Below are 25,101 nucleotides of genomic sequence, written 5' to 3'. Positions count from 1 at the left end.
TTTGTTCCATCACTCACCTATATTTTAGACAAAAAAAACCCTGCAGATGCTGGAATCCAAAGTAGACAAATAGGAGGCTGGTAGAACACAGCAAATCAGGCAGCATCAGGAGGTGGAGAAGTCAACCTTCTAGAAGGCGGGTTAATACCCAGAACATTGACTTCTCCACCTCCTGATGCTGCCTGATTTGCTGTGTTCTACCAGCCTCCTGTTTGTTTATTCACTGAGACTATGGCTGGCCTAGGGCAACTCCTCTTCTGGCACTATCCCCATATCTGCTGATTCAATTACCTCGGATCAGTGAAAATTCTCTACTAATCTTTATTTCAGTTTTTTTTTAATCTACTGTCTTCTCAGTAACTCCTCCAAGTCATTGCATTGGAATCTTTACATAACAGAGCTTTACACACCTTGGATGTCTCATCGGTTTCATCTTCATGGACTGAGCTGGATGGTGATGGAGTAGCAGACTTGCTTCCTGGTGGGGATGGCGAGCTGTGTTGGATAACATTTCCTCCCATGTTCAGACCAAGTTGTGCGCTGAGTTGTGATTGGTTTATAGTGGTCAGCTGACCACGTTGCATTGCTCCTGGGTGTCTGATGTCTGTAGGTTGGACAGCAGATCTCATCATTGACATCTGTGGGTGAGCACGGTAATGAGTAGTTTCTGTGTTTCCCAGATCATGCATCTGGAAAATAAAATGATGGTGGTGTGGAAATAATGAATGAAGTTTCCTGAAGAAGCCCACACATTTGTACACGGAGATCGATGGCTTTGGTCAGACGATGACCAGATTGATCTCACCTGTCTTATTGCCACTCAATCCATGTAAATTATGAAAATACATTTTATCAAGGTTAATATATTATTATATATTGATAAGAAATCATTCCTGGAACTATATCTTGACCAAGGAAATGTTTGCATGTTTAATTTTGCTCATTAATGTGTTTAATTTTAAGTAGTGAGAGATTAAACTGCTAAATACTAATGGCCATTTTTGGTGACAATATAAGTGACCGTACTGGACATTGTGCAATGCACTAAGCCAAGTATTACTTCATATAGATTGATAATTGTCACCTCAGAAAACTGCAATCTGTGTCTTGAAGTGATATTTCCTATTGTACATATTTTTTCACACCAGAGTTCATAAACCCGGCATTGGATCCTGTTTTGTGCTGGGACCCTTGTTTGCTAGATCTACAATTAGATAGGCATGGTCGATCTAATTTGTGAATTTTTAAATAAAAGCTTTAGTGAAACACATTGTGATCTTCTCTCAATAATCAGAAATATTTCAGACACCGAGATGTCAAATTGATTACAAAGTCTGAATTGGATATATTTATATCTGTTGTGATCAGATCTGTGCACCATCAAAAAGTCACAGCACACGCAGTAACGTAAAGGTGTCATGTGGAAGCTGTTTCAACACTGATCTTATCTCACTGAGAAACACATGGTATTGAGGTCTGAAATGATATCAGACTAACACCATGTGTTACTGACTACCTGTACTGCTGTTAATCCAGGTTTCAAGTGCCATCAAACTTACATAATGACATTCACTATTGTTTTTAAAAAAAGAGGTTCCATTTATATGAAGTTACCAATCCTTGAGCAAAATTGTTGTCTGGTTCAAATGGTATCATATCGGTACAACATCATGGGCCGAAGGGCCTTTCCTGTGCTATATTGTTCTATGTTCTATGACCATGGCTCAGTTGGAAAATATATCATTTGGACAGAGGCTGAGGCATACAGAAGACTACAAGGTATAGGAGCAGAAATTAGGCCATTCAGCCAATGAGTCTGCTCTGCCATTCAATCATGGCTGATAGGTTTCTCAAATCCATTCTCCTGCTTTCTCCTCTAACCCTTGATCCCCTTGATACTCAAGAACCTATCTATCTCAGTCTTACCTATACTCAATGATCTGACCTCCCCAACCTTCAGTGGGAATGAATTCCACAGATTCCCCACTCTCTGGCTGAAGAAGTTTCTTCTTATCTCTGTTCAAAAAGGATCTTCCCTTTACTCTAAGGCTGTGCCCTCGGGTCCTAGTCTCTCCTACCAATGGAAACATCTTCCCAACATCCACTCTGTCCAGGCAATTCAGTATTCTGTATGTTTCAATTAGATCCCACCTCATCCTTCTAAACTCCATTGTACATAAACCCAGAGTCCTCAAATATTCCTCACATGTTAAGCTTTTCATTCCTGGGACCATTCTCATGAACCTCCTCTGAACAAGCTGCAGAGCCAGTACATCCCTCCTCAGATATGGGGCCCAAAACTTTGCGTAATACTCGAAAAGTCGTCTGACCAGGGCCTTACAGAGCTTCAGAAATACATCCCTGCTTTTATATTGAAGTCCTCTCAAAATAAATGCCATAATTGCATTTGCTTTCCTAATTACTGACTCAACCTGCAAGTTTACATTGGATCCTGAATTAAAATTCCCAAGTCTCTTTGCACTTCAGACTTCTTGTCTCCTCTGTCCTGAGGAGAACAATGCCAATCTGTCAAACGTCCCTTCATATCTGTGGCACAGGTAAAGTGACCTGGGTTCGATTCTACCCACAGGTCTGTGTGGAGTTTACACATTCTCCTCATATCTGTCTGGGATTCCTCTGCATGCTCTGGTTCCTTCCATAGTCCAAAGATGTACAGGTTAGGTGGATTGGCCATGGAAAATTGCCCATAGTGTCCAGGGATGTGCAGGATGTATTAGTCATGGGAAATACAGTGTGACAGGGGTACGGTAGGGGATTCGGTCTGGATGGGATGACTCGATGGGCCAAATGGCCTTTTTCAACACTGCAGAGATTTTAGATTCTATGAATGCTCCTCTGCACTTTCTCCAGTTCAATCACATCCTTCCTATAATGTGGATTCCAGAACTGCACACAATACTCTAGACGTTGCCTAACCAACGTTTTACACGGTTCCAGCATCACCTTCCTGCTCTTACACTCAAGCATCCTGGCTAATAAAGTCAAGTATACCCTGTGCCTTCTTAACAACGTCTACTCAACCTGATACCTTAAGGGATTGGTGTATGTGCACCCTGAGGCCCCTCTGATCCATACTGCTTCCCAGGGTCCTGCTGCTCATCATGCATTCCCTTGCCTTGTTTGTCCAACCAAGTGTATTCCCTCGCATTTATCTGGATTGGATTCTGTTTGCCACTGAGAGATTCTGAGGATTGCAGATGCTGGAGAAGTCAGAGTTGATAAAGTGTGGTGCTGGAAAAAGCACAGCAGGTCAGGTAGCATCTGAGGAGCAAGGGAGTTGACCTTTCAGGGATAACCCTTCATCAGGACTGGGGAAGGGGAAGGAGGCTGAGAAATACATAGGGGGAGTCAGGGTGGCGTTCGGGGAAAGATAGATGGAATGGTGATAGGTGAGGAAAGGTAGGAGGTGATTGTGATAGGTCAGTGGGAAGTGTGGAGCGGTTAGGTGGGAATGATGATGGACAGGAATAATCACTCTGTCTGTATGCTCCTGTAATCTGAGGCTATCCTCCTCACTATTTGGCACCCCATTAATTTATATATCATCCACAAACTTACTGATCAACCTTCCTATATTCACATCTAAATGTCTGTCAAAATATTCTTCCTGTAATGTGTCAGCAATTAAGGAATTCTAAAGTTGTTCATTATGATGCACAAGTCAATGTTTACTCTTTCTCCAATACCATAAACATGAAGAACCTGGTCATTCATTACCTGTCAGCTACAGATCTTACATGGAGTGACATCATTTGCTGTTGTAAGAGGTGTAAACACCTTATTTTTATGAGATTCATATTGCTCTATAGGGACCTGTAGGATACCAGCACCCAGGGATGAAACAAGGCCCTGGACTTATATAGGCAGCTGCTCTTGACTTACTGTTCTGGGAACCACCTGACTGCATGATATTTCCCATGACTTGATTGAAGACTACTCCTTGTAGATTTTGACATATGGCTATTTGCTTGAAGCACATGCAGCATGTTTAGTGCGTACGTGGCTGGTACCTGGTGCAGGTGTGTAGACACACTAAGCAGTAAGGCAAGACAGAACTACTGTGAGCCTTTAAAGATAAGATGTGCTAAAGCAGGAATGCTGTGAACATTAAAATAGGTACAAAGTGAATGAGCACAAAGAGTGAGCAGGGAGTCCTGAAATGCACTGTGGTCAAACCATAAGATAGGTGCCCATCCCTGTGTGCTAAGTGTCTTTACAGGAGCACTGCAATGAGAGGAGCTGGTGCACACTATAGTACAGGACCACACTGTCAATGAGTTAGAGATGAGTTATGATGAGGCTGAGATATTTCAGATGCATAGGTCTATGTGTAATCATTGTCTGTTGAGTGTGCCTTGAGCTATTGATGATGAACATTGAAGTTCGATGTCCAGAGGAGTAAGCAGTGAGCTAGAGTTACCAGGTACCCGATCTGATTCCCATGTTGGGAATTCTTGGTGCATAGTTTCTATCCGGGGATGGTAGGATGGAAAACTACACATTAACGAGATGAGATTAACTAGTAATTAGATGTTACTGTATGCTAATGTATGCAATCAGGTCACTGACTATTTAACACTGTTGGAAAGCTGGACATTTTGTTCTTGATGTCATCAAACTCCTGGTTGGATATCTCACTGATTTTCCCAACTTTTTCACCATGAGCCCATTCCGGGGTTGGGAATATTCCATCATAATTTTGGCAAAATAAAATCCAAATCTGAGCTTCTATATAACAGCTAATGAACGACAACAAATCACCTTTAAGATCGTAAAGTCACAATCACAGTCATTATTTTAAATGACCATAATTACCAAAGATACTACAACTACACTATATATATATTTACTCAGCTCAGTTAATATAGAAGTATTTCTGAAAATAAAGTAAATATGAGAGTGGAGGGGTCAAGATAGAGATCTTGATCAGAGGTCAGTTTAAAAGGAAGATGTTTGAAGACATGAAGGATTTGGATGTTCAGAGGGCACGTGTGATTATTCCACATGGATGTAGGCTTGCTCACTGAGCTGGAAGGTTCATTTTCAGACGTTTCAGACTTTTCAGATGTTACTAGGTAACATCTTCAGTGAGCCTCCAGATGAAGCACTGCTGATGTTTCCTGCTTTCTATTTGTATGTTTGGGTTTCTTTGGGTTGGTGGTGTCATTTCCTGTGGTGATGTCATTTCCTATGGTGATGGAATTTCCTGTTATTTTTCTCAGGGGCGTTAAATGGGGTCCAAACCAATGTGTTTGTTGATAGAGTTCTGGTTGGAATGCCATGCTTCTAGGACTTCTCATGCATGTCTCTGTTTGGCTTGTCCTAGGCTAGATGTGTTGTCCCAGTCGATGTAGTGTCCTCTCTCATCTGTATGTATGGATGCTAATGAGAGAGGGTCATGTCATTTTGTGGCTGGTTGATGTTCATGTATCCTGGTGGCTAGTTTTCTGCCTGTTTATCAAGGCATATGGCATCTACATCATCAATCAACTCATCAATCAAATTTGTCATTTCCTCAAAGAATTCTAATATGTTGGTAAGACATGATCTTCCCTGCATAAAACCATGTTGCCTATCGCTGATAAGCCCATCTTCTTCCAAATGGGAATGGATTCTATTCCTCAGTATCTTCTCCAACAGCTTCCCTACGACTGACATCAGACTCACCAGTCTATAATTACCTGGATTATCCCTGCTACCCTTTGTAAACAAGGGGACAACATTAGCAATTCTCCAGACCTCCAGGACCTCACCCAAGTTCAAGGATGCTGTTTAGGTATCTATGAAGACCCCTGCTATTTTCTCTCTCGCTTCTCTCAGTAACCTGGGATAGATCCCATCTGGACCTGGGGACTTGTCCACCTTAATGCCTTTTAGAATACCCAACACTTCCTCCCTCCTCATACCGACTTGACCTAGAATAATCAGACATCGATCCCTAACCTCAACATCCATCATGTCCCTCTCCTTGGTAAATACCGATACAAAGTAGTCATTAAAAATCTCATCCATTTTCTCTCACTCCACGAATATTTTTTGTCTTTGAGTGGGCCTACCCTTTCTCTAATTACCCTCTTGCTCCTTATATACAAATAAAAGGCTTTGGGACTTTCCTTAATCCTGTTTGTGAAGGATATTTCATGACCCATTTTAACACTCTTAATTCTTCATTTCAGATTGGTCCTACATTCCCGCTATTCTTCCAAAGCTTTGTCTATCTTCAGTCACCTAGACCTTATGTATGCTTCCTTTTTCCTCTTAGCTACTCTCACAATTTCAACTGTCATCCATGGTCCCCATATCTTGCCATTTCTATCCCTCTTATTCACAGGGACATGTCTGTCCTGAATTCCAATCAACCTCTGTTTAAAAGCCTCCCACATAACAAATGGAGATTTACCTTCAACAGCTGCTCCCAATCTACATTCCCCAGACCCTGCCCAATTTTGGTATCGTTGGTCTTCCTCCAATTTAGCACTCTTCCTTTAGGACCATGCTCGTCATTGTCCATGAGTATCCTAAAACATATGGAATTGTGATCACTATTGCCAAAGTAATCCCCTACTGAAACATCAACCACCTGGCTGGGCTCATTCCCCAACACCATGCCCAGTTTGGCCCCTTCGCAAGTTGGACTATTTACAAACTGCGGTATGAACCCCTGCTGGATGCTCTTTACAAATTCTGCTCCATCTAGACTTCTAACACTAAGTGAATCTCAGTCAATGTTGGAAAAATTAAAATCTCCCAGAACCACCACCCTGCTGCTCCTGCATCTTTCGATGATCTCTCTACATATTTGTACCTCTATCTCACACTCGCTGTTGGGAGGCCTGTAGAACAATCCCAACATTGTTACTGCACCCTTCCTATTTCTGAGCTCTGCCCATATTGCTTTACTGCTCGAATCCTCCATAGTGGCCTCCTTCAGCTTCTAATTTTTAGATGTTTTGTTGAATTCAAATTCCACTATCTACCATGAAGGGATCTGAAGCAGGTCCCCAGGACATTAGCTGAGTTTCTACATTAATAGCCATATGATAATACCACTGGGTCATTACCCCCCTTTCCTGCATTATAGTAGGGATGCAGTTTGAAAAGTACTTCATTGTGTTACATCTCACTGGGGCAGCAAAATGGAACTCAAGCCCTACTGTTTCCAGAGTCATCATCATCAAAATATTTAAAGAAGTATGTAAAATGTCCCCATTTGCCTATATTTGTGACTCAGGTTGACTGCACAGATCAGTTTAATGTAGGATTACTATACCTGCACAAGTGTAGATGGCAGTGATGCACACCATCATGACAGAGCCTTCTGCTTGCCACTCCTCCCTCTCCCACTCTGGGCTGTCCCGCTGGTTTCTCCACATACTCACTGGTTGCACAGCTTACCACGTAGCTCAGGACAAATACAATAGTGAGGTAGCAGGTGAGGCATGGATGGATGGTTTGTTTGTTTGTACCCAGGGGTTGGACTGCAAAGCTGTATGTTGGTGAGTGCATGGTCACTACGCCACCTAGCAGTGGCACTGGCAATAAACACAGCTGATTGCTAGAAGTTTCACTGCTATTTCTGACAGATCCTATTTACATTGGGAGGAAAAGGAGGCAGAATACACACATGGAGGAAATTGGAATGCAGCAAGGCAATTTGAACTCATGCTAGGTTCAAAAAGACTGTATATTCCCAATTCCTTCTTCTCCGCCACATCTGCTCCCAGGAGGACCAGTTCCAATACCGTACAACCCAGATGGCCTCCTCCTTCAAAGACCGCAATTTCCTCCCAGACGTGATCGACGATGCTCTCCTCCACATCTCCTCCACTTCCTGCTCCTCCGCCCTTGAGCCCCACCCCTCCAATCGCCACCAGGACAGAACCCCACTGGTCCTCACCTACCACCCCACCAACCTCCATATACATCGTATCATCCGCCGTCATTTCCGCCACCTCCAAACGGACCCCACCACCAGGGATATATTTCCCACCCCTCCCCTATCAGCATTCCGAAAAGACCACTCCCTCTGCGACTCCCTTGTCAGGTCCACACCTCCCACCAACCCAACTTCCACTCCCGGCACCTTCCCCTGCAACCGCAAGAAATGCAAAACTTGCGCCCACACCTCCCCCCTTACTTCCCTCTAAGGCCCCAAGGGATCCTTCCATATTCACCACAAATTCACCTGCACCTCCACACACATCAGTTACTGCATCTGCTGCACCCGATGTGGCCTCCTCTATATTGGGGAGACAGGCCGCCTACTTGCGGAACGTTTCAGAGAACACCTCTGGGACACCAGGACCAACCAACCCAACCACCCCGTAGCCCAACACTTCAACTCCCCCTCTCACTCCACCAAGGACATGCAGGTCCTTGGACTCCTCCATCGCCAGACCATAGCAACACGACGGTTGGAGGAAGAGTGCCTCATCTTCTGCCGAGGAACCCTCCAACCACAAGGGATGAACTCAGATTTCTCCAGTTTCCTCATTTCCCCTCCCCCCACCTTGTCTCAGTCAAATCCCTCGAACTCAGCACCGCCTTCCTAACCTGCAATCATCTTCCTGACCTCTCTACCCCCATCCCCACTCCGGCCTATCACCCTCACCTTGACCTCTTTCCACCTATCGCATTCCCAACGCCCCTCCCCCAAGTCCCTCCTCTCCACCTTTTATCTTAGCCTGCTGGACACACTTTCCTCATTCCTGAAGAAGGGCTTATGCCCGAAACGTCGATTCTCCTGCTCCTTGGATGCTGCCTGACCTGCTGCGCTTTTCCAGCAACACATTTTCAGCTCAAAAAGACTGTAGACCATGAGATATAGGAGCAGAATTCAGCCAGTGGGCCCACTGAATCCCATTTTTTTTTGCTGGCTGGAGATCCATGGTGCGTTTCGCTTGGTGAGAATTACAATTTATAAGAATAGATGTAAGTGCTCATAAAAAAAAAACCTGTCAGAGCCTGTGGAATTGTCAAGCTCTCAAGATATTTTAAAAATCTCTTATCCTTTGAGATTTGAAACAAAAACAACCTATTGAGTCTCTGAGCTGAATAAAAATGATTTCTTGCAGTTTCAATAGATGTTTATTGATAGAAACCTGTGGTCTGTCATTATAATATTATTAGAATAATTAGAGTGTTGGTTTTATTGCTGCTTGACTGCTCCCTCAGCTTATCATACACACACTGTGAGGTGATACATTCCCAAATCGATTGACAGTTCCAAGAGGTTATTAAGGGATTAATTGCTTTTGATCTGGGTTATTAATACAAATATCTGTTTTCCCTGGAGCTTCAGAGCCTGGGGGTGACCTTACAGAGATTTATAAAATCATGAGGGGCATGGATAGGATAAATAAACAAGGTCTTTTCCCAGGGTTGGAAAATCCAAAACTAGAGGGCATAGGTTTAGGGTGAGAGGGGAAAGTTTTAAAAGGGATCTAAGGGGCGACTTTTCACACAGAGGGTGGTATGTGTATGGAATGAGCTACCAGAGGAAGTGGTGGAGGCTGGTACAATTGCAACATTTAATAGGTATCTGAATGGGTATATGACGAGGAAGGGTTTAGAGGAATATGGGCCAAATGATGACTAATGGGACTAGATTAATGTAGGATATCTAGTCAGAATGGATGATTTGGACTAAAGAGTCTGTTTCCGTGTTGTACAGCTCTATGCCTCTGTAAGGAAGTTAAAATATGCTTAAAGGACTTGCAATGATTGGCATTTTTATGAAGTGAAATCTGTAATAAAAGCTTAAAATTTTATTTACCCTGAGCATGGCTCCTGCCCATGGCAGCTTCTGGGTGTAATAGGTGGGGTGTGCATTGGCATGAGTGCATACATTCGGCACTTCTGTACTCGTTTAATAGATCAGATTTAACAAATCTAATCAGTATAGACAGCCAGGCCATTCTTTGATTCATGCACTTGATGACAGCAGCATAACAATTAAATACTGCACTCAAATGCAAGGCCTACACTGATACTGATACAACAGATTTGTGATTATCCACTGTTTATTTAGGAGCACAAAATGCAATATTATTTAAATGTTTTAGAATCTTCATAAGGCAGCCAATTGTATAGCATTATTCAACATTTTGTAAATTTTCTCTTTGAATTGTTAACATACAAACTACAGTTAACACACCCAGATGGAGTACTCCAATTAAAGTTACCAACAGAAGCAAATACTCAGCTTTTTTCTGTACATGGCAAGCGGTTTGTTTACATGTTTCCGCCACTTAACCTGAATGCCACCACAACAGTAGATCAGTGAAAAGTGAAACTTTATTCATATTTAATCATGAGTATTGAAAGGATATCCCAAATCTAAAAACAATAATAAGCAATGGATTTCCATTTGAGATCATCTGGATTAATTTGAAATGCACCTTGCAGAAAGAGTATTGCATTTATATGTAATAAAGTCTAAGAATCGTTTTAGTTATAAATGAAGCAAGAAATTACTAGATCAAGCAACATCCAACTTGATTCACACACTGACCATGCAACTGATTCATCGATGAACTCTTGAAGAATGGACTTAGGAGAGCTAGAGGGGGGTATGAAAAGGTCTTGCTGGGTAGGATTAAGGAAAACCTCAAGCATTCTACACTTAGGTGAGGAATAAAAGGACGACCAGAGTGAGGGTGGGGCCAATCAGGGATAGGGAAGGAAACTTGTGCCTGGAGTCGGAGGAGGTAGGGAAGGTCCTTAATGAATACTTTGCTTCAGTGTTCACTACTGAGAGGGACCTTGTTGTTTGTGAGGACAGCGTGAAACAGGCCGATATGCTCAAACAGGTTAATGTTAAAAAGGAGGATATGCTGGAAATTTTGAAAATCCTACAGAGAGATAAGCCCCCTGGGCCATCGTAGAATCCATGCAGTGTAGAAATAGGCTAGTAGGCCCCACAAGTCTACACCAACCCTCCGAAGAGTAACCCACCCAGACTAATTTGCCTAATCTATTAGTCTATATTTACCTCTGACTGATACACCCAACCCACACATCCCTGAACACTACAGGCAATTTAGCACCACCAATTCACCCAACCTGGACATCTTTAGATTGTGAGAGGAAACTGGAGTGCCCAGAGGAAACCACGCAAACATGGCAAACTCCACACAGACAGTCGCCCAAGGCAGGATTCAAATCCAGGTCCCTGGCGCTGTGTGGCAGCAGTGCTAACCACTGAGCAACCATGCCACCCCAAAGTTTCTTTGAGAAGTGAGGAAAGTGATTGCTGCAACTTTGGCGATGACCTCTGCGTCCCCACTGGAGTCGCACCAGATGATTGAAGGTGGCAAATGATACTCCCTTGCTCAAGAAAGGGAATAGGGAAACCCCTGGGAATTACAGACCAGTTAGTCTTACGTCAGTGCTGGACAAATTATTGCAGAGGATTCTGAAAGTTAGGATTTATGATTATTTGGAAAAGCATAGTTTGTTTAGAGATAGTCAGCATGGCTTTGTGAGGGGCAGGTCATGCCTCACAAACCTTATTGAACTCTTTGAGGATGTGACAAAATGCATTGATGAAGGTAGAGCAGTGGACGTGGTGTATATGGATTTTAGCGAGGCATTTGATAAGGTTCCTTATGGAAGGATCATTTAGAAAGTAAGGAGGTTTGGGATACAGGGAAATGGGGGGTGTCTGAATACAGAATTAGCTGACCCATAGAAGACAGAAGGTGATAGCAGATGGAAAATATTCAGCCTGGAGCTCAGTAATGAGTGGTGTTCCACAGGCATCCATTCTGCGACCTATGCTTTTTGTGATTTTTATAAATGACTTGGACGAGGAAGTAGAAGGGTGCATTAGTAAGTTTGCCAATGATACGAAAGTTGGTGGAGTTGTGGATAGTGTGGAGGGCTGTTGTAGGTTGCAACGGGACATTGACAGGATGTAGAGCTGGACTGAGAAGTGGCAGATGGAATTCAACCTGAAAACATTTGAAGTGATTCATTTTGGAATGTGGAAGTTGAATGTAGAATACAGGGTTAAAGGCAGGAAGAACAGTGGAATCTTGGGGTCCATGTCCATAGATCCCTCAAAGTTGCCACCCAAATTGATAGGGTTGTGAAGAAGACATATGATGTGTTGGTCTTTATTCGCAGGGGGCTTGAGTTTAAGAGCCATAAGATTATACTGCAGGTCTATGAAGCCCTGGTTAGACCACACTTGGAATATCGTGTTCAGTTCTGGTTGTCTCATTATAGGAAGGATGTGGAAGCTTTAGAGAGGGTGCAGGGAAGATCTGTCAGGATGCTGCCTGGATTGGAGGGTGTGTTTTATGAAGAAAGGTTGAGGAAGTTAGGGCTTTTCTCACTGGAGCGAGGAAAGATGAGAGGTGATTTGATAGATGTGTACAAGATGTTGAGAAGCATCGATAGAGTGGAAAGTCCAAAACTTTTTCCCAGGGTGGAAATGGCTACCATGAGGGGGAATAATTTTAATGTGATTGGAGGAAGATTTAGGGGAGATGTCAGAGGTAGGTGGCTGTGTGGAATGCACTGCCAGCAGTGGTGGTAGAGTCAGATACATTAGGGATATTTAAACAACTCTTGGGCAGGCACATGGGTGATAGTACAATGAAGGGTATACAGATATAGGTTAGTTTGACCTTAGTAGGATGAAAGGTCAGCACAACATTGAAGGCCGAAAGGCCTGCGCTGTGCTGTACTGTTTGATGTTCTATGCTCTTTAGATCCATTTTTGACAGATTTGGATCCAGCTGGTAAATTTTTGATAAAGCAATAAATCCTTAAATATTAAACTAACCCTCTTTTTCAGGAAATTAAACTATTTTGTACTGAATATGGTGAATGTCTCAATCTCTATAATGTTACTTTCAAGATTAAATTTAATTCATACTGAGGTCATTATGATCAGAATCGTGGACAATCGTGCAGGGAAAACGAAACATGCTCAATCACTAACTACTGCTCACAACTTAGTCAATTCATAATCATTACAAACTATTCTCAATGATAGTTTCTTAACAACACAGCTGAACTTTTCAAGTTCTGTATGTAGATTGTCCTTTATTTTTCCTTCTGTTCCTATTTCCACATATAACCCGGAATCCCTTGCTCCCAGAGCTGACAAGTTGGGAGCTGGGAATTAGGCAAAGCAGTCTGTACAGAAACCCTGGTGCCTTGACTAGAATAAAGCTGGGGCTGGGAAAGCTCTGTGGTTATCCTTTCTGACCTGCACCATTGGCAAGGACAGGACCATTGAAGAAGCTCAGCCTTCTGCTGCAGAAATTGCAAGATTTGTGAGTGGTCCTGGTACCATGTGGTATGCTATAACTGTGATAAACCATGTATACAGCTAGGAGTAAGTGAACACTGCAGGTGCTGGAGATCCAAGTCGAAGAGAGTGGTGCTGGAAAAGCACAGCCGGTCAGGCAGCATCCGAGGAGCAGGAGAATTGATGTTTCGGGCAAGAGCCCTTCACTAGCATCCTTCATCACCATTCCTGACGAAGGGCCCTTGCCTGAAATGTCGATTCTCCTGCTCCTTGGATGCTGTCTGACCTGCTGTGCTTTTCCAGTGCCACACTCTTTGACTGTGTACACAGCTTGTCAGCTTTCTGGGGGTGTCCTTTGATTGAAAGACTGGGCCTGGCTGTCTGCTGAGGGTCAACCTGTACCCCTTGCTGTTGATTCTACATCCCCCTGTCCCTGCTGTCCCTAATCTTACAGGCCCACTTTCATTACTTGTGGATACACACAAATTTGCTTTCCCTGGGTCTCCGTGATCACACGGGGTCTTCCAGCAGCAAACACAGTCCCCTCCATGGTGCTGCCAAGTTGGGAACGCTGCTAGTCTCTGATTGGCTGGCTGTTCCAGCAGGGGAATGTTTGTTGCTGGGACCTTCCTTCCAGTTCAAGGCCCATCAGTGACCTCATCAATGCCTGATTACTATTATATTTGCCAGGCCTTGCAGCTGGCTCCAGAGGTATGCACCATCTCAGTAAGATTCCACCTGTAGGATTGTTTGGCTCTTGAACTAGCTGCTATACAAGTGAAATCAATCATCCTGAAATAGAAACTTCGGTTGAAGAACCCACACTTAACATTTCAACTTCTCTGTTTTAGAACATAGAACATAGAATAACACAGCTCAGAACAGGCCCTTTGGCTCTCGATGTTGCGCTGACCTGTGAACTAATCTAAGCCCATCTCTGTTTTCTTTACAACAACTGCCTGACCAGCTGATTGGCTCCAGTAATTTTGTGTTTGTTTTAGATTTTCCGAATCTCCATTTTTCTTTTTTTAATGACGGAATTGGATGAGTTTCTTTACGTTAGTAGTTTGAGTTAATTGACAGAATGTTAGGTGTAATTGTATTCTATGAGATTATTGTCAACTTTCAAACCTTCCATGATGTCCTAATCACTGTAGTGCTCGCAACATTGTACAACAGGGTCATGAAATCAGTTGGAGTTCCTCTAAGTCCTTTTTGTAAATGATATTCTTGAAAACTACATACAGATGTTCCTATGGTGGAACAAATAAAATTCAAACTAATAAAAATGTCAACTAAAAAGAATTCATGCTCTGCAAGAGGTGTTTGTCCTATGTCCTGAAATTACTCAAATGGGATTCAGGTTAAAATAACAACTGTAAAATCTAAAATAAAAGAAATGTTGTCATGTATATTGGTGAGAAAACAATTTTAAAATTCATTTATATATAATTTCTAAGTTCAAATTGGTCAGGTATTAACATTATTGAATTGCTACTTTGTTGTCAGCAAGATCTGGGATAAATGGTGTGGACTGGTCCAAAAGGTCGAGGATAATATAGTACTCTCAGATCTGCATAGCATCTGGTGAAAGTTATGCAAATCAAGCTTTTAGAGTCGGATTTGTTGTCAAAATTTTAAGTACAGCAATTTGAATAATTGTTTAATATTGCATAACACGAGCAGATGTTTCACTGACTCCGCACTGCCTCCAGGAATATTTTACAACAGGTACAACATCGGCCAAATGCTATGATTCTCACTGAAGGGTGAGTAATTGACACGTGCTTCAAATGTTTACAACATGTCTTTGTACTGAGCTATAGTATTTAGCAATATTTTTCCAAAATATTAATTCACCATCTAAAACCGTAATGGAAAGAACATTCATTTGCCACAAAGTTTTAATAGTCATCTCAGTTTTCATATAAAGTCATAAAGATGCCCAGCACGGAAACAGACCCTTTGTTCCAACTCGTCAATGCTGGCCAGATATCCGAACCTAGTCACATTTGCCAGTACCCGGCCAATATCCCTCTAAACCCTATCTATTCATATACCCATCCAGATGCCTTTTAAATGTCGTAATTGTACCAGCCTCCACCACTTCCTCTGGCAGCTCATTCCATACACGTACTACCCTCTGCGTGAAAAAGCCCCTTAGGTCCCTTTTATATCTTTCCCCTCTCACCCTAAATCTATGCCCTCTAGTTCTGGACTCCCCCACCCCAGGGAAAAGACTTGTCTATTTATCCTATCCATGCCCCTCATAATTTTGTAAACCTCTTTAAGGTCACCCCTCAGCCTCCGATCCTCCAGGGAAATCAGCTCCAGCCTGTTCAGCCTCTCCCTGTAGCTCAGATCCTCCAACCCAGCAACATCCTTGTAATTTTTTTCTGAACCCTTTCAAGTTTCACAACATCTTTCCGATAGGAAGGAGACCAGAATTGCATGCAATATTCCAACAGTGGCCTAACCAATGTCCTGTACAGCCACAACATGACCTCCCAACTCCTGTACTCAATACTCTGACCAATAAAGGAAAGCATACCATACGCCTTCTTCACTATCCTATCTACCTGTGACTCCACTTTCAAGGAGCTATGAACCTGCACTCCAAGGTTTCTTTGTTCAGCAACACTCCCTAGGACCTTACCATTAAGTGGTAAGGTATAAGCCCTGTGCTGATTTGCTTTCCCAAAATGCAGTGTGTCGCATTTATCTAAATTAAACTCCATCTGCCACTCCTCAGCCCATTGGCCCATCTGATCACGATCTCATTGTACTCTGAGGTAACCTTCTTTGCTGTCCACTACATCTCCAATTTTGGTGTCATCTGCAAATTTACTAACTGTACCTCTTTCTGATAAAGAAGCTAAAACCAAAGCTAGAAAAATACTAAGTTTGCCGCTAGCATGTGCTTTGAACTGAGGAGTGTTTCTGGTAATTACAGAGAATTATTTTAACTGACACGATCTTGTAAGTATCATTTTGATCTAAGACCTAATTCTTGACAACAACAATTTTCACTTCAGTTTGAGAAACTCTTCACTTTTGTACAAGGCTGTCATTATTGCTGTCATTTCAATATAATCTACATCAAAACACTTATGTACTGGCTCTATCTCTTGCTACATTGCTGTATCTGGTCTGACTAGCTGTTCTTGACTACTGCACATTGTACAGCAGTAGACAGACTGAGAAACCAATGTTGGTAGCCCTGAGGCTTGGTTTGTTAATGTTCCTAACCAGCTGCTACCTATGTGGTGCTAGCAAGCAGCTCTGGAAATGAGCCAGCTTTCAGCAAAAGAAATCAGGTGTCTCTGAAACCTTCCCATTTAGCCCTGGCTGTCACCACTTGACACAGAGCAGTGGTGACTGTGATCCCCAGGGCTACTGAAATACACTGCTAGAGTTTAATGCAACTATGGTATAAGGCTGTATTTACATGCTGTTAACTATGTAGTACTGAAAATGACTCTTCAGTTCAGTGGCTATTTGATGGTTCGCCAAGCTGCTTTCTGCATGAACGAGAGATAATATTGTTACTGTAAATCTTAAAAGGGACTGATAGTTTTGAAAGTATAACAAGTGTTTACAATTATCTTTCATGCTACAAAACCTTTTAGAAATGTCTTGGAGATATGTCTTCAATGCTCTAATCATCATTCAGCGAAAACCATGTTTTGTGTTTGATTCATTAAACACGAATGGATCTTTATTTTATAATCTTCTCTCTTCGCATAAAACCATTGAGGTATGAGTCTATGGATACTGTTGCCCTTTGGTGTCTTACCAATATTTTCATGTGTAATTCTGGGTGATGAGTGTTGCTGGACTATTTTGTCATACTGGAGCCACACCAAGTTCAATCCTTGTCTCACCTGAAACACCTCTGCACATTAGCAAGGTAGCATCAAGTGGATAACAATTTGGAGTGGGAACCTTGGCTGATTCTCCCCTTTCTTGCTCTTCCCCACCACCTGAAGCTAAACTTTATCAACAGGAGTAGAGGAGATTTTTCAAATGCTGCATGGTCATTGCTCACCTGAAAAACCGATAGCCAGCAATTAAAAACCATTCCATAGTTTCCCCCGTGCCTAAATATGGATGATCGACTCACTTATTGATGTAGTTGAAAATGTGTTGCTGGAAAAGTGCAGCAGGTCAGGCAGCATCCAAGGAACAGGAGAATCGACGTTTTGGGCATAAGCCCTTCTTCAGGAACGTCAATTCTCCTGTTCCTTGGATGCTGCCTGACCTGCTGCACTTTTCCAGCAACACATTTTCAACTCTGATCTCCAGCATCTGCAGTCCTCACTTTCTCCACTGACTGATGTACTCAGGTGAAGCTGCCAGTCTGTTTGATGGTCCTTCTACATTCCCCAGGGATCACTTGCACTGATCTGTCACTCAACTCAACGTGGGAACTAAGCTTCAGAAGGAATGAGTAATCGGGGATAATTTTGTACCCACAGCTGAACTTGATGCTTACACTAGTATAAATGGGTGACACAAGAGCTGCTCTGGAGGATTCACACATGTCTCCTACCAACTCAGAGAGGAATCACTGTGGTCTGCATGAGTTGGTATTACATGAGCCAAAGCTTTTTGTAACAGAGTCACCAGAGGAGCTCAACAATGGCGGCTGTCAAATGCAACACACAACAACATTGTTTTAGCAGACTGACGGACATGTGTGTTAATGGCGAAAATTGTTCCTTATTGATTTTTTTCAAATTAAAGCCTTTACTGCTGCTTAATATTATGTAAGTTCATGTAAAATGAATGCTTTAATATCAGTTATAAGAATCAAATTAAGGATGTGTGCATTTAAAACAAAATCACTGCAGTCCCTGAAATTCTTAATTCGGAGAGATCCATGAGGCAATATGAGAGCTGATCTGGTAAATGACCGATGTGACTGAACAGATTGGCTTGGCCAGTCAGATTAGGAGCTTGAAACTGGATATTATAAATAGAAACAAAAAGGTGGCACAGTTAAAGTGACCATGAAGCCTTAGAATATCATGAAAACCCACTGAATTCATAATGTCCTGAGGAAATCTTAGTCTGGCCCCTTTGTCATTCCAGTTTCATAAACACATCATTGATGTTGACGTGTTCTGTGATTTACACTAGCAAGCCTCTCAGTTGTAACCAAATGCTACATAGAGGAGTTAGGGATAGACAATAAATACTACCATTGCTGGGTTTGTTTTCATTGGAATGCAGGAGTCTGAAGGGCGACTTGATACAAGTTGATAAGATTGTGAATGGCATGGATAGAGTGGGAAGTATGAGGCTTATTCTCAGGGTGGAGGGGTCAGTTAATAGTGGACACAGGTTGAAGGTATGAGGTTGGGGGGGTGAGGGAGGGGGAGTTTAAAAGAGATGTATGAGGCAAGTTTTTCACACAAAGGATGGTGATTGCCTGGAACGCACTGCCAATGGAGGTGGTGGACGCAGACACACTAGCAGCATTCAAGAAACAGTTGGATGGATACAGGAATAGGAAGATAATAGAGGGATACAGATCCTGTAAGTGAAGACAGTTTTAATATGGAAGGGCAAAATGTGTTGGTGCACACTTGAAGGGCCGAAGGGACTGTTCTTGTGCTTTATTGTTCTTTGTTCTTGCCAAAAGAATGCCATATTCTAACATTTATTTGTTTTAAAAACAGGAGAAAGTGAGGACTGCAGGTGCTGGAGATCAGAGCTAAAAAAACGTGTTGCTGGAAAAGCGCAGCAGGTCAGGCAGCATCCAAGGAGCAGGAGAATCGATGTTTCGGGCATAACCCCTTCTTCAGGATTCCTGAAGAAGGGCTTATGCCTGAAATGTCGATTCTCCTGCTCCTTGGATGCTGCCTGACCTGCTGCGCTTTTCCAGCAACACATTTTTCAGCTTTGTTTTAAAAGTAAACATGGTATGGAGCCTGTACAATGCACATTTCACCAATTGGCATTAGAATTCCATCTGGATCATACGTACATCCCGGGATGCAGATTAGCACATAACAAGGAGGCTCCTACCTGAGACAGGTGGGCACTGGTTTGCCTTTGCGAAGGCCCCAGTGAAAATGCTGACGGATGGATCGGGCGCTGGCAGCCCGTTCCCGACGAACAGAAACCGTCAAAATTGGGGCCATTATGTTTACGTTGCTTTGCCTACACAAGAAAAGGGGCAGAGTAAGAAACAAGTCTAAGGCTGTTGATTAATCCGTTAGCACGTAGCAACATAAATTACTTGGAAGTGTCCGACTACAGTTATCTCATATCACTATTCTATTGCATTGCACACTTTCATATAGAGACACTGGCAGTGATATTTACAAAGATACAAGGAAGGAGGACTTCTGGAGAGGAAACCTGGAGATCCTGCTGAAATGTGGTTTAAAGATTGTGTTTAGCACAGTTTCCCTCCTGTCAGAGCAGCTTGATTGACAGTTGCCTGCCAATTGAGTAGGGAAACGTGTGGAATGAAACCACTACTGGAGAAAAATCAGATTGGGGAAGATAAAAGTCATGGGGGAGATCAAAGTCAGTAGATGGTTAAAGTTGTTGGGAAGCTCCAGGTCAGGGAGAAGATGGAGGTTAATGATCACTGGGGGTCAGTGATTGTTCAAACCCACTCATTCTTTAGGGATGGCATAACTTCTATTCTGAGATGGAAAGTGGGCAGTTACCAGCAAAAAGCACAACCATAAACAAAGAACTGCAGATATTGGACATCTGAAACAAGAGCAAAAATCGCTGGATAAAGTCAGTAGGTCTGGCAGCATCTGTGGAGAGAAAGCAGAGTTAACATTTTGAATCTAGTGACACTTCCTAAGAACAGTTCTGAAGAAGGATATTGGAGCTGAAACATTAACTCTGTTTTGTTTCCGCAGATACTGCCAAACCTGCTGAGATTTTCCAGCAATTTCTGTTTTTGTACCAACACTGCTCATGTTGTTTAAAAGGTTTAACTCCATCTACTTGAATTTAAAATGGACCAAACATTTCGTTAATATTATGCAATTTAACTGTGAGAAGGGAAACCTCAAGTTGTCTTTTTGAATTTTCAATTCTCCAAAATCCAATGAAACGACTGCATTGATTTCTTTTTCACTATATAATTTCAGTCTTTATCAAGAAGGCATCCAACCATGAAATTGAAAAACTGTATGCCATTAAATGAATGTTGCCATCTTTTGAGAGACAAAAATATAACCAGCTTAACTGCTGGAATATATAATGACAACCATCTTCTCAGAAAGCAGTTAAAATAATAGGTCCTTAAATCCCTAACATGTGGTTTGAACAGATACATGATAGATCAGCAGCAAAGACAGGGTTTCATTGTTTAAAGATTGACAAAACTATTGTGCTTGCTTAAAATAAAAAACACTATTTTTTTTTACTTAATCAAAGATTAAACAAACTTAATCTGATGGAGAAAAATGTGGGCCAGTGAAGAGAACTCTTAAACATGTTCTTTGTGACTGAATAGTACTTTAGGTACAGGAAAAACAATTGACAAAGCATCTGCGAGTATTGGTCAGGATTTGAATGCTGAACAGACTAAAATTAGTTCTTTTCGAGGTCAGCTTCAGAATACAGAACTGTCAATAAATTGGCATTAAATTGGCATCAAGGTCACAAGGCTGATAGGGTGAAAAATCAACATATATGTCATTACAGTAAAAATGTTTATTTGTCAGGGGAAAGTGAGGACTGCAGATGCTGGAGATCAGCTGAGAGGCAGCGTCCAAGGGGCAGGAGAATCGACGTTTCGGGCATAAGCCTTTCATCAGGAATTTGTGGATGGAGTGAAGGTATATCAATGGAGTAATGTGGAGTAATTGTCCTCGAGAGAAAATGAAAGATCATGGTACTTTGGCATCATACAAAGCTGTTAACTATGGTCACACTGTAAGCTGTAAACATTACAGATGTACATTCATATACTTTACTCTAAAATTCAACATAAATTTTTCATTAATAAAATACAACATGATTTCTGGTTTGCTACCTTACTGAGCATACAGTAATTCAGTTCATATTTCTGCTGGATAATATTTTAGCTGAAGCTAGTATTGCATTCAAAGTTCGATAAATTTAACTAATTGCATTTAATAACTTGATTACTATACTTAGGCAACATGATACTGTCTGCACAATATTTCTCAACATTCTAAATGTGAAAGTAGACATTAGAATGAGTTAATAATTACATACTCTTACAACAAAATGTTTTAAAATTGTAGCATTGCAGGGAATCATTGTGAACCCAGAAAGATACAAGGTATGAGGTCTTACTATAGTGGACACATGGCTGACCTGTAAATGAAGAGTTTCTATATTTTAGATTGGAAATAATAATTAATTAACTATTTAAAACTATCCACAGGTTCACAGAATTATAAAATTATTACAGTGCAGAAGGAGCCCATTTGGCTCATTGTTTTCGCACTATATACTTTTTTATTTTTTAAGCAGAAAGTGATTAAGTATGCAGTTGATGTTCCTGTATTTCTGATTTACTGCTCCCCACAATGTTAACAATTACAGAGCCAGAACGTAAAGACCAGTAGGGGAGTTCAGCAGTATATAATACAAATCTGATATTGATTTCTGCTCTAAAGGCAGTATATCTTCAGTAGTACAGTTCTTTTAAAGAGATTTTTCAATGGGCATCATTGCATGCTTTAATCAAAATTTTTTTATCAAACATTTGTTAAATGTTTTAAATGTGTACATACATCAGATTAAAGCCCAGTCAATACAACACATATCACTCAAATGTTGCTATACTAAAACAAGTTACTGTTGCATAAAAGAATGGTTCTGAAAGGGTTAATGTCAGTGACTACTGAATCAGATGATGTCATACGGACTTGGGTAGAGAATGAAGGTTCTGATAGGGTCAGACATATCACCCCTATTGTTAGTCTTAGCAATTATGTTGCATTCGCCAACATAACCTGTATCTATGCAATAAACTATATATTTTTGTTAAGACAAGTGCCTCTTCTTGTTAAAGTGAATTAGTGGTTTATCAGCTACCACTGTTAAATAAACAGGCCTTTAGACATGGAACAGATATGAGGATAGGTTGCAGAACTCTACACCAACCATTAGCTGGGAGCGGTGGATATTACAATATACACAGCATCATTTTCAATGTTGCTTAAATACATCTAGGTAATAATGGTAGAAAAATATCATACCAATACAAAAGAAACATTTTTAAAAAGACAAGTGAGTTTATCACTTGAAGAACATTGACACTATAAGAATACACAGTCAGTTAACAGTTACAAGTACTTGTACAAATAGTCAGCAGATCACAAAAAAAGAATAGCAGGGGCAATTGCATTACTCCAGGTTAAAAACCGAGACCTCAAAACTTATAAAGGTACACAGGGTAGGTCGTGTGAGCCAGAAAGGAAATAAACAATCTCATCACATCTATAGTGTCCTGAGAGAATCTGTGAGGTCAGGCCCGATTCAAGGAGTTCCAGGCACCCACTACCCTCTGGGTCCAACATTTTTCTCACACTTCTCCTCTAAACTTTCCCTCAACCTGTACCCTCTTATAGTTGACCTTTCTACTGGGAAAAGAGTCTCTGACTATCCACCCTACCGATGCCTCTCAGAGGTTTATAGACCTCTACCAGGTTACCCCTCAGTCCTCTGTTTTTCTAGTGAAAACAATTTAAGTTTATCCAACCTTTCCTCACCCTAAAACCCTTGAGACCAGGCAACATCCAAGTAAACCTTCTCTGCACCATGCCCAAAGTATCCCATATCCTTCTCGTTGTGTGGCAACCAGAACTGCATGCAAAATAAAGTTTGACAGAAGAAGATGGAAGAATTTTAAAACCGTGACAAGATCAGGAGATACAAAATAAAAACCACAAAATTGGCAGGAAGATTTATTAAGTCTGCAGCCGCAAGTGTTAATTTCAACAGTTGGGGAAAGGGATGTGCATTGTGTATGGAAACGGGAAAAGTGAGAAAGCATCAGCTTTGCAGGAAATGCCCATGCAGGCTGCAGAATGGAAGAAATTCTCTGTTTTGTCTATGGAAGGTAGGAAACCACCATTTTGATCACAAAGATGCAAACAATACAGAGATACCATATTGCTATTTAGCAGAATTTAACATTGCATCATCACAATGCAGAATTGAAAACTTTATCAGAGAGAACAACAGTGTTGTTATGGTACAGAGATGAAAAGCTTATATAGCAAGGACATGAAGATAACATATCTATAGCACAGAAGAAATATAGGATTCCTCACGGTTATCCACAATTTGGGGGAATGCAGCATTTAACAAAACTTACACAACAGCAAAGTGCACCTTTAGGTGTTTCTGGTTTGTTATCCTCTTGACAATAATTGTTGTTTTTTTTCTATTTAAACTCTTTAGTTCCTCAAATAGTGTGATTAGATCCATTCAGCTTGTTACCTCATTGATGAAAATGTTAAGAGATGTGAAAGCCAAGAAAGTCTGAGAGTGCAATGTGAAAATGAAAATAAAATACTTTATTGTGATGATTGTGATCATGACTGAAAAAAATGTTCAATTCCCTTTTGACTCACACACTCTTAGAAACACAGAAAAAATCACAATCGGGAGCAGGAGGGGCCATTCGGCCCTTTGAGCCTGTTCTACATTCAATATGATCATGGTTGATCAACTAATTCAATACTTTTGTTCCCACTTTCTCACCAAGACCCTTTGATCCCTATAGCCCTAAAAACTGTATCTAGCTCCTTCGTGAAAACATTTAATTCTGGCCTTGACCACATTCTGTAGCAGAGAATTCCACAGACTCTCCACTCTCTGGGTGAAGACATTTCTCCTCATTTCAGTCCTAAGTGGCATACCCATATCCTTAAATTGTGACCCCCTAGTTCTTGATGCCCTGGTCACCAGGAACATGCTTCCTGTGTCTGCCCTGTCTAGTCTTGCTCGAATTTTATAGTTTTCTATAAGATTCCTCACTCTTTGTTCTAAACTCCAGTGAATATAGCCAGGACATCCTTCCTCAGCTAAGGATATCAAAATTACACATAATACTCTGGATTTAGTCTCACTAAGGCCCTGTGCAATTGCAGCAAGAGATCCGTGCTCCTGAACTCAAATCTTCTTGCCATGAAGGCCAACACACCATTTGCCTTTTTCACCTCCTGCTGCATGTCCACTCTTACTTTCAGTGACTGATGTACGAGGATACACAGGCTTCATATCTCCCTTTCCTCCCAATCTATTGTCATTCAGATGACAATCAGCCTTTCTGTTTTTGTTACAAAAGTGGATAACTCACATTTATCTTTGTCACACGTCATCTCCCATGCATGTACCCAGTTACTCAATGTGTCCAAATCACACTGAAGCACTTCTCAAAGCTCACCCTCCCAACCAGTTTTAAATTGTGATGAATATATACTGATGAGTATTTACCACACTGTGGGCTGAGGCATAAAAAAAGTCTAAAAATACTTCCCCACCATTTAAAACTGTTGCTTTAGATGATTCATTTCAATCTTGAACCACATTACCGAATGGCACAGAGGTTAATACTATCTCTACCTCTGTATAAACTTGCTTTTATAATGCACCTTGCAACATTATATTTCGTTCAAGGTGTGAGTATAGGTTGTTATTATTGGAAGGGTGGAAGTTCTTCAGAATGTGAGAAATTAAAGGTTTGATTCACCACTCTGCATAACTGTCCATAACCCAACAACAACTCATTACTAAAAACATCCAGCCAGGTCTAACTTCTGCAGTCTTCAAGTAAATGTAATAGCAAGGCATCA

At 41.5% G+C, this 25,101-nt stretch overlaps 1 protein-coding gene across 5 annotated transcripts in view; it reads right to left on the bottom strand.

Annotated features, from left to right (window-relative positions):
- tox (thymocyte selection-associated high mobility group box) overlaps positions 1-25,101 on the bottom strand; it is a 549,408-nt gene that overhangs the window by 51,286 nt on the left and 473,021 nt on the right. For 4 of the 5 annotated variants that reach the window (XM_072571585.1, XM_072571583.1, XM_072571584.1 and 1 more), the window contains 2 exons: positions 19,319-19,453; positions 411-689 (listed from right to left, as the gene is read on the bottom strand). In XM_072571585.1, coding sequence (XP_072427686.1) covers positions 411-689; positions 19,319-19,453 — 414 coding nt within the window. The remainder of the gene's footprint in view (positions 1-410; positions 690-19,318; positions 19,454-25,101) is intronic. The other variant, XM_072571587.1, reaches the window with a different exon arrangement.

This window comes from Chiloscyllium punctatum, chromosome 5 (assembly GCF_047496795.1).
Source record: "Chiloscyllium punctatum isolate Juve2018m chromosome 5, sChiPun1.3, whole genome shotgun sequence".
Classification (NCBI taxonomy): domain Eukaryota; kingdom Metazoa; phylum Chordata; class Chondrichthyes; order Orectolobiformes; family Hemiscylliidae; genus Chiloscyllium; species Chiloscyllium punctatum.
Note: the sequence above shows the minus strand (reverse complement) of the source record. Positions and strands in the feature narration are given on the sequence as shown.